This window comes from Carassius auratus, chromosome 6 (assembly GCF_003368295.1).
Source record: "Carassius auratus strain Wakin chromosome 6, ASM336829v1, whole genome shotgun sequence".
NCBI lineage: Eukaryota > Metazoa > Chordata > Actinopteri > Cypriniformes > Cyprinidae > Carassius > Carassius auratus.
This window is the reverse complement of record NC_039248.1, coordinates 25,134,028-25,147,556: the sequence shown is the minus strand read 5'-3', so window position 1 is coordinate 25,147,556 and position 13,529 is coordinate 25,134,028. Positions and strand designations below refer to the sequence as shown.

Here is a 13,529-nt window from a genome sequence, read left to right as displayed (position 1 = left end):
TTGCTTACAAAAAGATCCTCTGAAGTGAATGGGTGCCGTCAGAATGAGAGTCCAAACAGCTGATTAAAAAACATCACAATAATCAACAAGTAATTCACAGCATTACCATCCATCAGTTAACATCTTGTGAAGCGAAAAGCTGCATCTTGGTAATAAATCCATCAAGACAAATTTAACCTCAAATCATTACTTCTGGTTAGAATCTTCCATTCACAATACTGCTTTCTACAGTTAAAACAGCATCTCGTCTGAATCGGGACAGATCAAGTGAGTTCTAAACCAATGTCAGTGAGTTTTGAAGGACCTATTTTAGACTCATATTGTGACCAGAAGCAATGGTTCAAAACACCTTGATGGATTTGTTACAAACACGCAGCTTTTTGCACAAGACTGATGGGATGTAGTGGTGGTGTGTATGGACTCTCATTCTAACAGCAACCATTCACTGCAGAGGATAAATTGCTGAGCAAGTGATGCAAATGCTTAATTTCTCCGAATCTGTTCTGATGAAGACATGACTTCCTGAGGCTGAGTACATTTTCTGCAAATTTGATTAGAACTATTCCTTTAACTTGCACGGGACCTGGAACATGTACACGCTATTTAATTCTTTACAGAAGACTGAGATCATCTAGAGAACATGCTCAGTTTAATGTACACCACTACGAAAAACAATACTGCGCAATTTGGAACTGATAAAACTTTTATTTCACTTTAAATTGTCTTTTACACTTTCCTGATTATAACATGTAAGGTGAAACTAGAATGGTTTTAAAAGACATACACAAATCTAGTATTACGTCAATAACCAGGTTGTATTTTTTTTGTCATTTTGTAAATGTTTTTTTTTTTTCTTAAGCTAGTCTAAATTTTCACAACCACGTGCGCGCTAAGCAATGAAACCGTCACAGAAGCTAACTTTAGGCAGAATACTGGTCAGTAAAAACAAAGCAATTGGAGATACCAGATATACAGACAGGCTCGGCTCCACATTCACTACTGTATTTTTTTGTAATCAAGCGTAGAATAACTGCCATTTGTTCAGCTAAGGGGAGAGAAAGAGACAGATTTTGTCTTCAGTGCATGAACATTGTCTTCAGCTCGAGACGGATGAGTTCTACACCTAAGTGGAATGTTATGGTGATGTGACAAGGTATTGTGACACTGAGTGAGCGGCTACCCCTCGAAAAATGCTTCAGGTCCTTCAACTATTTGCCAAATTCGATCTCAGCTTGTGTTTCACAGACTTTGGGCCAGGACTACAAAGCCTCCACTGAAGAAACTCCTCTATTAGCAGGAATGAGGAGTAGAGAAGCTCAAAGTCAGACTTAGGCCCTGAAACAGCTTCTGGTTTACATGAAGAGGGAAATATCAAGCATCGACTTGTGTTTGTAAGAGGGTGGAATAACTAAAAAAAGTTTTTGCAAGCATTTAGTTTCAAGACAAATTTGTATTTACCTCTAAAATGTTTACAATTGTACATCTTTATTAAACGTAAATGTGGGCAATATTACGAGGGGAAAAAAAGCGGATACAGAACCAGGAAAATTGTTTACTGATGTCAAACAGCACCTTTATGCCGACTGCCTCATTGACAGCACATTAGGAAACTCTCCAGTTTGTTCACAATACGGTCTGTTATCGTGAAAGGTCACATACTGATGGAATGTCTTTTACTTCAAACTGAATATAGACATGGAATGGCAAACCTCGGGTCCTTTTTTTCGTCGTATGCAAAAATCATACACACGACAGCAATAATAGTAATGCATGTTTGTCAGTGTCACAATACAGCCTGTTTTCATCCCTTCTGTATGAGATCACAACAGAATTGTACTGCTACTCATAACGAAACCGTTCTGATTTCCAATAAACACAGGTTATCCAGGAGGAAAAAGTAAACGTCACAGTGTTTGTTAAATTAATGGACAGTTTAATAACCTTCTGAATAAAACCAGCAATTGCCAGTACACTATTGGAGAGAAAAGACAGATGAGGGAAAATTGGGTGGGGAGGGACACTATAATGCATTATATCCCACTAGACCAGAGAACATTTACCTTTTAAAAATGTTAGGAGGGATTTGGGGAAGGGAAAATCGTTTCCACTTTTCAACCATTTTCCCTCATCTGGGGGAAAATACACAAACAGACATGTTCGAGACAGCCTTAGAAAAACCAAACTTCACCCTGCCGCTCGTGGCTTCAGGGGTACAAACTTGTAGGTTAGGTACAATTCATGCTGCTCGTCATACAGAAAGGTGGATTAAAGGTGAGGTGGACTGGATGGAGCAGGGAATTATGGGCTGTATATGTGTAAGATAAAGAGTGTAGGTGGATTTAACAGTGAAGTGCAACGCCTTTAGTTCTCGCCCTCTCCAGCATCCGCCTCATCACCCTGGTTTTCTGATGTCCACAGCTGCAGAACGAAAGAAAAAAGTTAAAATGATGCAATAAGGCTCCAAATGTAACTTTTTACCAAAAAGATCAATGGCGTAATACTTAATATTTTTTAATCTGCAAAATTTTAAACTATTTATACAGGTGATTGTTTAAGGCCGTTTTACACATGCGAAAAAGCGAGGCAAATCGCAGACGAATGTGGCCTTCACACCGAGCGCGAAAGGATTGTTTGCCTTCTGCTAATTCACGTCTGCACGCTAGGTGGCGCCAACAGCAATGCATTTTTTCTTAATGTAGCATATGTATCTTTTATGGTTTACGTCGTCCGCTGCTCAATATACAGCATTAAATTAAGAAAAAATAACTTTTGGTTATACTTCAAAAACGCAAACTATCCATAATCTTTACAGGAATACATCTGAAAATATAATTAAAAGATACAATTAGCATCAAGCTACATTCAAAATAAATGTAATAATTAAAGTTTTTGCTTAAAACCCACTTTAAAAGCATCATCGTGTGCTTGCAACAATTTCCGATTGTGATCTAAAATGGATTTTGAGTCTATAATAGGCAGACATGCACTCTTTGTATGTTTAATAATGGATTGAATGCTATCTGCTTGTCATGTGTCAAACATCCTTTACTGTTAAAAAAAAAAAAGTCCATTTACTTTCATATTTCATGTGTAGAATTTTTTTTATCTTTTCAACCCGCTATGGACACCTAGGCAATTGAATTACCATTGACTAGTATGTTTTTAGTTTACTTGCCAGACTGAAAACTATACCAAGGAAGATATTCATTTTTATGCAGTGCAGGCGATTTAAAACTTTTTGCTCCGATTTAAATTGTACTTTGTGAAAGGACACATTAAGACTTTTTAAGACCTGCAGTAACCCTGCTAAGAAATTCATTTCAATTCTTGAGCTAAAATTTAAGCTAATAATAACTTGTATGTGAAAAAAATTAACACTGTATTAAATGTAAAAAATGCTGAATTTGTTACATTTATTTTGGTAGATTATTGTACACATGTTTTGCCACACTGATTTCTAGAAAAAAAAGAAAAAAAAAAACTTACAAGATGAATCATCCTTCACAAAAATTGTCAGAACTTGCTTAACGACGAAAAATACATCTAAATGTTTTTTATTTTAATCGCTCACACCACTTAAAATTAGCATGGCTCAGGTAATCATTTTTTATTTAATCTATGAGGATTTATCTATATAGTCTATATTCATTCTGTATCGTTCATTTTAATGAAGTGTTATATTTTTGGCTACACCTAGAAAAGCCAAAGATGTCACTTACAGTGAGGTTGTCCCTTAGTAACTGCATGATCAGGGTGCTGTCTTTGTAGGAGTCCTCGTTCAAGGTATCCAGCTCAGCAATTGCCTCATCAAAAGCCTAGGATGAAAGTAAACATGAGGGTCAGTTCTTTTGTCTTGATGACACTGGAAATGCTCATTCTAGTATTCAGTATAAACTCATTTCGTTTCACATTCCAAATCACTTTTTGATGATATACACGGAATGTTGCAAAAATAAGATCGGATGGAAGCATAAAGAGTAAATTGTGTGTACCCAAAACAGAAAAAGTCAAAACAAGCTGTAGATGAACAGATAATTGCCTAACCGTTTTTGCCAAAGCGCAGGCCTGCTCTGGGGTGTTGAGGATTTCATAGTAAAACACAGAGAAGTTCAGTGCTAGTCCCAGCCTGATGGGGTGTGTTGGCTGCATTTCCTTTTTGCTGATCTCAAATGCATCCTGGTAAGCCTTCTGAGAGTTGTCCACTGTGGCTACAATTTGAGAGGAAACAAAATCAAATGCATGACCGTCATACATTACAGCCTGAATGTTCTCATGCTTTGGCTAGCATCTAATTATTCTCTCTTAGGACTGGACATTAAACTTCAGCATTATCAGTTCCAATCATTTTCTATGAATCCATCTTCACCTTAATGAATAGATTTAACAGATAAATTAATATTTAGGCAATATCCTTCTTGCTTAATAGAGAAAATGAGCTCACTTCTCTTTGCTTCCCCGGATGCCACTTCGGACAGGTATCTGTAGTAGTCTCCTTTCATTTTCAGGTAGAAGACTTTACTCTCTGCCTGGCTAGCATTGGGAATGAGGTACTTCTCCAGGAGACCCTGAGAGAACAGAGGAAAGACTTGCATTAAGCTATGAAAATGTATATAACATGAATTAATTAAAAGCACTGAACATCAGAAAGAGAAAAGGCTATTCCTAAATGAAAAGGGTACATTTTTGGATCCAAATGTTACAAATAAAATGTATTCCTTTTGCTCCTTGTAAAATATTAAATGGTTGATTGCAATGCTACGCATCATTTCATATATGTAATTTTAAACAATGATTTCGACAAAGACAACGAAAAATAAACAACAGTATTCTAATAAGCATAAAAGTATATGTTGCACATTTTTGGAATTTGAACTTCTGGAATTTAGAATTTTGGCTAAAATGTGATCTTTTCATGTGATACTTTAACGCTTTTAACATTTTTAATTTAGCTGTAACTCTAAACTTAAAATGAACAGCAAATTAAATCAGGTGGAACTTCTAGAACTGTCAAATGTTTTCTTCACACGTCTCGTCTCTCACCAGCACGTCGTTGCAGATTTCCTGAAGCTCAGCCTCTATCTTCTCACGGTATTCACGCGCCATCTGCTGTTTCTTCTCGTTGCCCTCCGTTTTCTGCTCGATGCTGGAGATCACGCGCCAGGACGAGCGGCGGGCGCCCACCACGTTCTTGTAAGCCACGGAGAGCAGGTTGCGCTCTTCGTTGGAAAGCTCGACTCCGCCCTCCGTGACGGCCTTCATGGAAGCAGCCATGTCATCATAGCGCTCGGCCTGCTCAGCAAGCTTTGCCTTCTGCACTAGGTCACTCTTGTCCATGATGCAACTACAAAAGGAGGAGACAAAGGTTGGCGAGTTAATTTCTCCATTTACTATAGTCCGTTCGCATATAATGAAATAAAGTCATGTTTAGAGTCTCTTACTGAGCTTGGATTACCTCCTTTTGTTGTAAAGAGGTCAACTTTCAAGTTGGTGCTTATTTTGACCTGCACCAGATACTATTATTAAATTTGGGACTTAAATCTAAGGAAGATTTAAGTCATACTGAAGGCTGGCCATGAATGATTACATAAGAAGACCAATCCAAAGACATAGCTATGAAGCAGCAGTCATTCAGTGACTGTCTCAAAAGACTTTCTCAATGGATTCATCAGTGAATCATCATATCATAAAGTCAAACACATCAGTAAAGTCCCATTTGAGGTTGTAACACTTACTGATGTTATGACAATACAAGAGGACTACCTGAAAGCAGTCTAGTTAAAACAGAGCTTCCATAAGACTGATTAATTGACTAGTTGGCTTTGAAAATAGGCAGTTTTGCACACTAAAACAGGCATTCACACTTGAATTTAAGCAAGGAAAAGTACTTGTTTTTTTCTTTCTTGCTGATCATCCATCTATTTGCTGCAACAAAAATTCACCAAACTTAAACTTTGGTATAATGTGGTTAAATATATGTTGTGGTATAAGAAAGCACATCACATATCTTAAAATAAGAGATGTATTTTTTTGTTTTAAAAATAATAATTTTGCCATTTAATGGTTTTTAAAATATTACCATGCATTTCTGCTTAATAAACCAGGTTTATGTATAGATGATATAAGTAGTGCTTGCTCTAAAGAACAGTTGTTTTTTTGTCCAATAAGAAATATGTGCTTCAATTTCTGAGAAATACAAAAACACTGTAAATAGGGAAATAGTTTTATTTTGCCATGTTTTTTATTTACTAAAATTACCATGCATTTTATGCACAATGAACCAGGTTTACACATAGTTAATGGTATAATCAGTGGATAACCTAAAGGACTAGTTTAGATCAATAACAAATATGGCATAAAACTTTTTTTTTTTACTTTGTTTTACATTAAGTGTCTAACAATTGTCTCTTTGCACCAAATAACTCAAAATCAGTTTGTATTTTAAGCTCATACTGCACTGACACTGGATTTCTGAAATATATAACCCAATTAAAAAAGCAGGTCAAAACCATTAATTCTAAAACACACAACTGCTTATCCACCCCTGCGTATTACAACCGGTCAAAGTCTATATCAGACCTACTAGATCACTTATTCTAAATCACATAAACCCAGGTCTCTGGCTGCTGCTGCTTAATATTCCATTTATAAAATTGTCCCTTATACCTTTGTGCAAGGTCACGGATTCCGACATGGAATCGGGATTTTAGCAGGCCACAGTGGGAATTTCAACCCTGTCAGCTATCGATACGTGTGTAAGTGCCAACGCCCAGGGCGTCGATGTCTCCGCCTGAACCCGAACCACAGGTAACGGTGTCAGGCGAGCAGCCACAGCCCTTCCAGGTCCTGAAGAACACCAGACACGTCAGAGCTTGATAATTGTTTGCTTAACGAGACCGATGAGTCCTGGAGTACTAAGTAAAACGCATAGTTTGAACGGTTAGTAGATGACATAATCTGGTGTCAAACTGGATTTATTTACATAGGCCCTCACTACGCGTCCTGACCACAAGTCCGCCATCCTTTGAAGCGACTGTTTCGCGATTGAAACTATCCCAACCCACTAAGTTACATTAAATCAATAAATTAAGCCGAACGCATTTAGAAAAACTACAACTATATACCCGAGTCGTTCAAAGCGCCTAATCAAAGCGCTAATACTGCACTGCAGCATATTCGAGGCTCGAGCTAGCAGCGTTAGCCACCAATACAACGCCCTCTCACTCACATTCCCGTGTGGAGTTTAATCGGACGGCACCGACTATTCGCGCCAAAGTAAATTTAACCGTTACTAACTGCAATTTGTAAGCGCTTGCTTACACTTCTGGTGTATAACTGGTTAGCCGGTTAGCTTTAACGACGTCCGGGCGTTGAATAGGCGCGGGAGGCGCTGGACATCGCTCCCGTTCGGATGAGGGCTGATCGGCGGCGATGCTACTTTGATTGCGCTGTTACATAAAGAAAGAACGGGAACGGAGCGCTTCTAATATAAATAGGACGTGATCGGAAATAAATCGGCAATAATCGTTATTCATCGGCCGCCTCGGCCTAAGTCCTTGTACCCAGCCCCAAACCACAATAGACGCCTTCCGCCATTGACAGTGATGAGGGGGCTTACATGTGCAACAATACAGCAAAATATATCTCTAACATTCATAATATCAAACGAGCGGCCTTAACGGGCAACGTAACTCACATTTAAATCTATTTCGAGTCCTGGTTTGTGTCTGTTAAAGATGGGAGTATCAAGCTGTCCTCCGTTTCGCTGCTCGGGGTATTCAGGGCAGTACCACTTCCGCTTGCGCTCAGACTTCCGCTTCCTCTAAACGCCCCTCCCCCCACCCCCGCCGGTATCCATGGTAACCGCTGTCCGGGGTTTCCTACACCGTTTTACACGGTCCCCACGTCACAAGCACCATGGTAACCAAAGTCGTGCGTGACGTGGTTAGTCACCATAGCAACCGTTGCCAGGAGGCGCTCGAACAGTTTGCCGAATTCGAAATGGAAGCTTGTGAGATTCATAAAAAGGACAATCGCGCGCATGATTCATCTTTCCGCCGATGCAGCCGCATTCTGTAGCTCGCGTATTATTTGTAATGGTCAGCTGTAACACTCGTTTCCATCTTTTTTTATATCTTTTTTTTCATAATAAGTGTATTTTTTATTGGTGTTTTAGCTATCACCTTTTCACACACAGAAATGCAGCTAAAAGTGATTCACATGTCAGAAAGAGAAGTTACACAAAAAACATTAAGAAAGTAATTGCATAAAATTAGATAAAACAGATAAGAAAACAAGTTGAATCAATATTTAAAATTAAAAAGAGGTGAAAATTGTGTCAAAATAAATAATTATAATAGAAATAAATAAATACATTTGTGCAACAGCGGAGAATGTTAAATATCTAGGATATGGCTTATTTTATGTAATAACTTTTTTCTGTTTACTATATTAATAGTAAAAAATTAAATGCTTTGCATATGCAAACACTTATGTACCTTTATACATCATCAAATTCTCTTGAATTATTTAAGTAAGATTTTGCCTTTTCCCTTTGGTGATATACAGTGACTATGAAGATATGTAATTTCATTCCATTTAAAAAAAAGAGAGGGTTTATAAAATCTAATAATACATTTGTGACCCTCTTTGACATGGCCTTACTCAGTCACGATTATAGATATCAAGGTTGCATTTTCACAAAATGTTCTTTACCTTACGATTTTATGCAGAAAACATTAAATCACAAAAAAAGAAAAAGAAAAAAAATACTTGGGTCATATTTGATAATGTTACAAAGAGTAGGACTATCTTGTGCTTTGATGGTAAAGGTGACATAATCTGTATCATAGTGCAGTGCATAGAAATTGTACAAATTTATTCTTTTTTAGATACACTCATTCAACATCAACAGAAGAACATCAGCAAATTCTCTATAATTATTTGTCCATCTAGATTTAGTTGTATGCATTTGTTAATGTATAAAGATAACACACATGAATGAATCAAATTCTTAAAAATATAACCCATTTAAACGGTTTATAACCCAAATCAAGCCTGCCAGCGCATGTGATGCACAGAAGTCACCAGCAGGGTGCAGTGTAGATCTCTACAGTTACAGAGACTCAAACAGGTCAGCCTGCTGGTTACTTTAGTTTATGTTAAATTTTACATTGGCTTGTATAACTTACTCAGTGCCCGTCACCCCTGTCAGGGTATGGGCCGTCAACAACAGATCTACTGAGTCCTCTATACTGGGCCATTCTCTCCAGCTGTCGCCACGTATAACCCATCTTTGTGGTGTCAACTTCAAGGTCACACCACCAGGTTTTTCTTGGAAGGCCTCTCTTCAGCTTTCCCCGGGGGGCTTGTATGACACAGACATAATAAAATCTGCCGGTTTAACCAACACAGAAGCATTGTTAAGATCACAGTCTACTCCAACAGCTATTTGCCCTCCATGCAGGTGGGATCTCATTGCGGTTAGTATGGCTTAAAGGCAAATGAAATTGGTTAGTATCTAGGCCACTTTTATAAATGGTATGATGTCAAGTCATAGCAATGACCTAACCAAGTTTTCATTAGTTAAACAAAATTTCATAGCGGTGCAAGTTTGTTTTCATAGGGCAGGTTTCATGTTGGCATCATGCATTACAATCAAGTCTGATGATGAATTAAAATTATGTTTTATGATATCTCCATCAGTTTGTAAGTTCCAGGTATCATTCTCCTTGTATACTACTAGAGCTTAAAATAAAAATGTCAGATTGAGAATTTCTAGGTTTTAAAGCAATCAAAATAAGAAAATAAAATATCTTTTAAAGGTGATGTTTCTGCATGCACCGTGCCACAAACATATATATTTTTTTAATATTTTCTCACATCCACCTTCTCACATAAAAAGTATTTCCATCCATGGTGTCAGAGTTTTAATGGTCTTATACTCAGCTCTTTTATTATAAAGCACATGACATAATGTAAGTCCTGTACTTTGATTTTCTGATTATCTGCAGCAAACAGAATCATTGTTTCTAACAGGTAATCAATTAAGTAGTCTATCTACTTCATTAATTTAGAATTTAATCATTAGGATGACCTTTAACCTTTCAAGCCAGGTCACACAGAGGTAAATCCTTGATGCATATTTGCGATTATTGTCGGTTTTGTAATTTCATGCATGCATACAAGAAATTACCACATTCTACTCAATCATCCACTTGTATAACAAAGAGCAACCAAATGTGGTGCCTGAATAATTATATTTATTTTCTCACAGTATTTAGAAAGGAATACTGATCAATTAAACAGATACCGCAATGAGTGAGTCTATTTCATAAAGCTGTTCAGTGATGCTATATCACGTATGACTCAGACCCAAAATGAGGCTGGGTTATTTTGGGACAGCAACCCAGATAACTGAAAAAGACAGCATTAAAGAACAGAACATGGTCATTATTATTATGATCGCTCATAAGCTTATCTTTCATTTACAAGAAGCCCAATACATTCTGCCAAATGTCTAAAATTAGTGAACTATTTAAGGGACAAATGTAGATATAAATTATATAAATGAGGGAAAAAATTCTTCTTTTGGGTGCCTGATGGAAATGTCTTGAAATAAACCCTTCAAAAAAATAATCCAGCACAAAAGAGGCTGGTGTACGGTGACGAGTCTATGTTCCCTGAAGGGACTTGAGAATAATATCTATAGCTGCGAGTCTCCAGGGAAATCTGTGCAGACCTGCTTAAGGCATGTTCAAGCAGATTTATTTGTTAAGCAATAGAAGCATGTGTTGATGCTGACTTGGTCACCTATTCATAAATCAACGACATACAGTACGCCGCTGTATGTGTTGTTGTTCTCCTTAATGAAAGCTGTGCAAAAGCTGTATGACTAAGGCAAGCCCCATTAATACTTCTATTTATACTTTAGGGTAGGGGACACAAACCAGTGTTATTAGAGTATTAGTTATATACTACTGTACTTTTTATTAAATGTTGCTTTTATTTTTATATTTTCAGTTAATTATTTTTACAAATATTTATTTATTTTAGTTTTAGTAATTTTAGTACTTCGGCAAAATTTCTAATTACATTTAATTTATGTCTAAATGTAAGTTGAATTTAGTATTTATATTATATTCAGGCTTTTTTTGTCAATTACCTAAAATATATATTTTTTATAGTTTTAGTTAATAATACTACTGGCAAAAACAACCCCATATCACCCAAAAATACAAATTTGCTGAAAATGTACTCATCATCAGGCTATCTAGGATACAGAGGAGGTTGTTTTTTTCCGATTTGGAGAAATTTAGCACTGTAATGCTTGCTCACCAATGGATCCTCAGCTGATTAAAACATCCCAATAATCCACAAGTAATCCATAGCACTCCAGTACATCAATTAACTGCTTGAGAAGTGAAAAGCTTAAACAAATCCAAAAATTTTAACTTCAAATCATTGCTTCTCATTAAAATATGAGTGCTGTATCCATAATATTGCTTTCTGCAGTGAAAAGTTGTCTCATCTGAATCAGGAGAGAAATTTGCACAGATCAACCACTGTTTAAAAGTGAAAACGGTTCTAAACAAATGGATTTGATGTGAGAGATGGATTTTTACCAGAGGAGGCATTATTATGAATTATTGACATGTATTTTGATCAGAAGTGACAATTTGAAATTAAAACACCTTAAAGATGGTTTTGTTTGTTACAAACATGCAGCTTTTCACTTTACAAGATGGTAACTGATGTACTGGAGTCATATGGATTACTTGTGGATTATTGTGTGGTTTTTATCGCGATGCTCACAGCACCCTAACATTATGGCAGTGGCTCTTGAACAGTCACTTTTAATTTTCTTTAGTAAACGTAAAAACTCTATTTTATATTATATTGTGGAAGATACTGGTGATTTTAACCTCGGAACATTTTCACTTCAATCCTCTTGGATGAAATACAGGGCTGTTAAATATCTATTCAAGAAATGCACTGCTTCACAAGACTCTCTATGCCTCTCATGTTGGAGAGCGAACATAATAGTCTTGACTTGGACAATAGCACACATCAATTGTTCTGCTACATAATGGAGAGAGCTGGAGATTCTTTACTATGCATGGAGAGAAAGGACTGAACTATACTACCACATGATATAGGCCCAGTCTTTATAATGCCATTTTTAGTACATAATCATTCCCTGGATTACTGTGAATGATTATGACAATTGAAAGGAAGGAGCAAAGCACAGCAGAGTGGCATATATCATCTCAGCATGAAACATGAATGAGAAACTAGATTTGTACATTTTCTGAAGGAAAGATGAATGGTGCCTGCTAATGCAAAACTCACTCTGTGGTTGTCAGTACGTTGCTATGCAGTTGCCTAATGGTTCTTCTGGGAGGTTGCTAGGTGGTTGCCAGGGTGTTACTGCATTCTGAGTGGTGGTGGTTAGTGTATTTCTATGTGATTAATGGCTTACATTTCGGTCAAAGCATATGCAATTTTTTGGCATATGTTTCCAGTTATTTTTAATTATTTTAATTTTCATAGCATTTCTCATAATCCTTTTACACCTGCAGTTGCAACCAATGCCACAATGTAATTATTACTTCACCAAAAAAATGAAAAACAGCAAAGTGTTTCTGCATTTTATTCTGAAATTTGGTGAAAGATTTACTTTGAAACTATTTTTTATTTGAAATTTTATTTACAAGTAGGCAACGAAGAAATGGAAAGTAACACATTGAATAATAATAAATATATACAGTGCATTTTGAGAATTGTGCATATTCATATGCTTGTATTTTCTATTTGAAGTGTTGTTGCATTAGTTGCACTCCAGGATTTGCCTGGCAAAAAAGGTGAGCAAGAAATGCTAAATGGATGAACTGACTTAAAAACAATTAAAGTCGATCAATAAGTGCAATAAGGAATATTGAAAAACAGGTGTTAGTCTGAAAAGTCTCCTTAGCACAAATGAAATCGTTATTGTTTTCTAACTGCATCTCCTCTACAGTCTAAGCTTTGATTGAAAGTGATTTGATTAAGTAAATGGACTGTACTTCAGCTTCAGTCCAGATCTACAGTAGCATAGTAACTGCCTCTCTGTTTAACATTGTTTTCTCAAGATGTGAACCGATGCTTGACACACTTAGCCTGTCCTTCATCTTCCACATTTTAGTGATTAGCTGAAGATTTCGAATATGAAAGACATTTTTTCGTCCTCTGAGCCCCAATTTCTATATTAACTGGCAGCAGGCTGCTCCATTTTCAGCAATCTAGGTTGATGTGTACTGGAGGAAACCGATGGCACGCTTAAAACGAGTGCCAAGAACTTGTGGTTGGCAAATGAAGCGAGGAACAGAGAGATTCTGCACAAGTCATCACATAATAAGTCTATAACTTGCACATGTCAGATTTAAGAATCAGATTACTTAAAAATACGCAACATGAATTCAAAATTAACCCTATTTTCTTCCTGAATGCAAGTTCTTGGTCTTATTGTGAAGAATTCATCGGTGCATGTTATT

The 13,529-nt window shown here is 36.8% G+C and overlaps 1 protein-coding gene across 1 annotated transcript; it reads right to left on the bottom strand.

The window, feature by feature from the left end:
- Positions 1–685: 685 nt before the first annotated feature.
- LOC113103384 (14-3-3 protein beta/alpha-A) lies at positions 686–7,852 on the bottom strand. The gene is made up of 6 exons (XM_026265976.1): positions 7,694–7,852; positions 5,041–5,341; positions 4,442–4,565; positions 4,045–4,208; positions 3,720–3,815; positions 686–2,418 (listed from the first exon to the last, which is right to left on the bottom strand). Exons 2-6 carry the CDS (start codon positions 5,332–5,334, stop codon positions 2,362–2,364), a joined length of 735 nt encoding a protein of 244 aa, XP_026121761.1. The 5' UTR covers positions 5,335–5,341; positions 7,694–7,852; the 3' UTR covers positions 686–2,361.
- Positions 7,853–13,529: the final 5,677 nt, after the last annotated feature.

Coding starts and splice junctions, on each gene's coding strand:
- LOC113103384 (XM_026265976.1), bottom strand. CDS start 5,334: ATGGACAAGAGTGACCTAGTGCAGAAGGCAAAGCTTGCTGAGCAGGCC. Junction 4,566..5,040: donor AAATCTGCAACGACGTGCTG/GTGAGAGACGAG, acceptor CTGTTCTCTCAG/GGTCTCCTGGAGAAGTACCT. Junction 4,209..4,441: donor ATCCGGGGAAGCAAAGAGAA/GTGAGCTCATTT, acceptor CTCAAATTGTAG/CCACAGTGGACAACTCTCAG.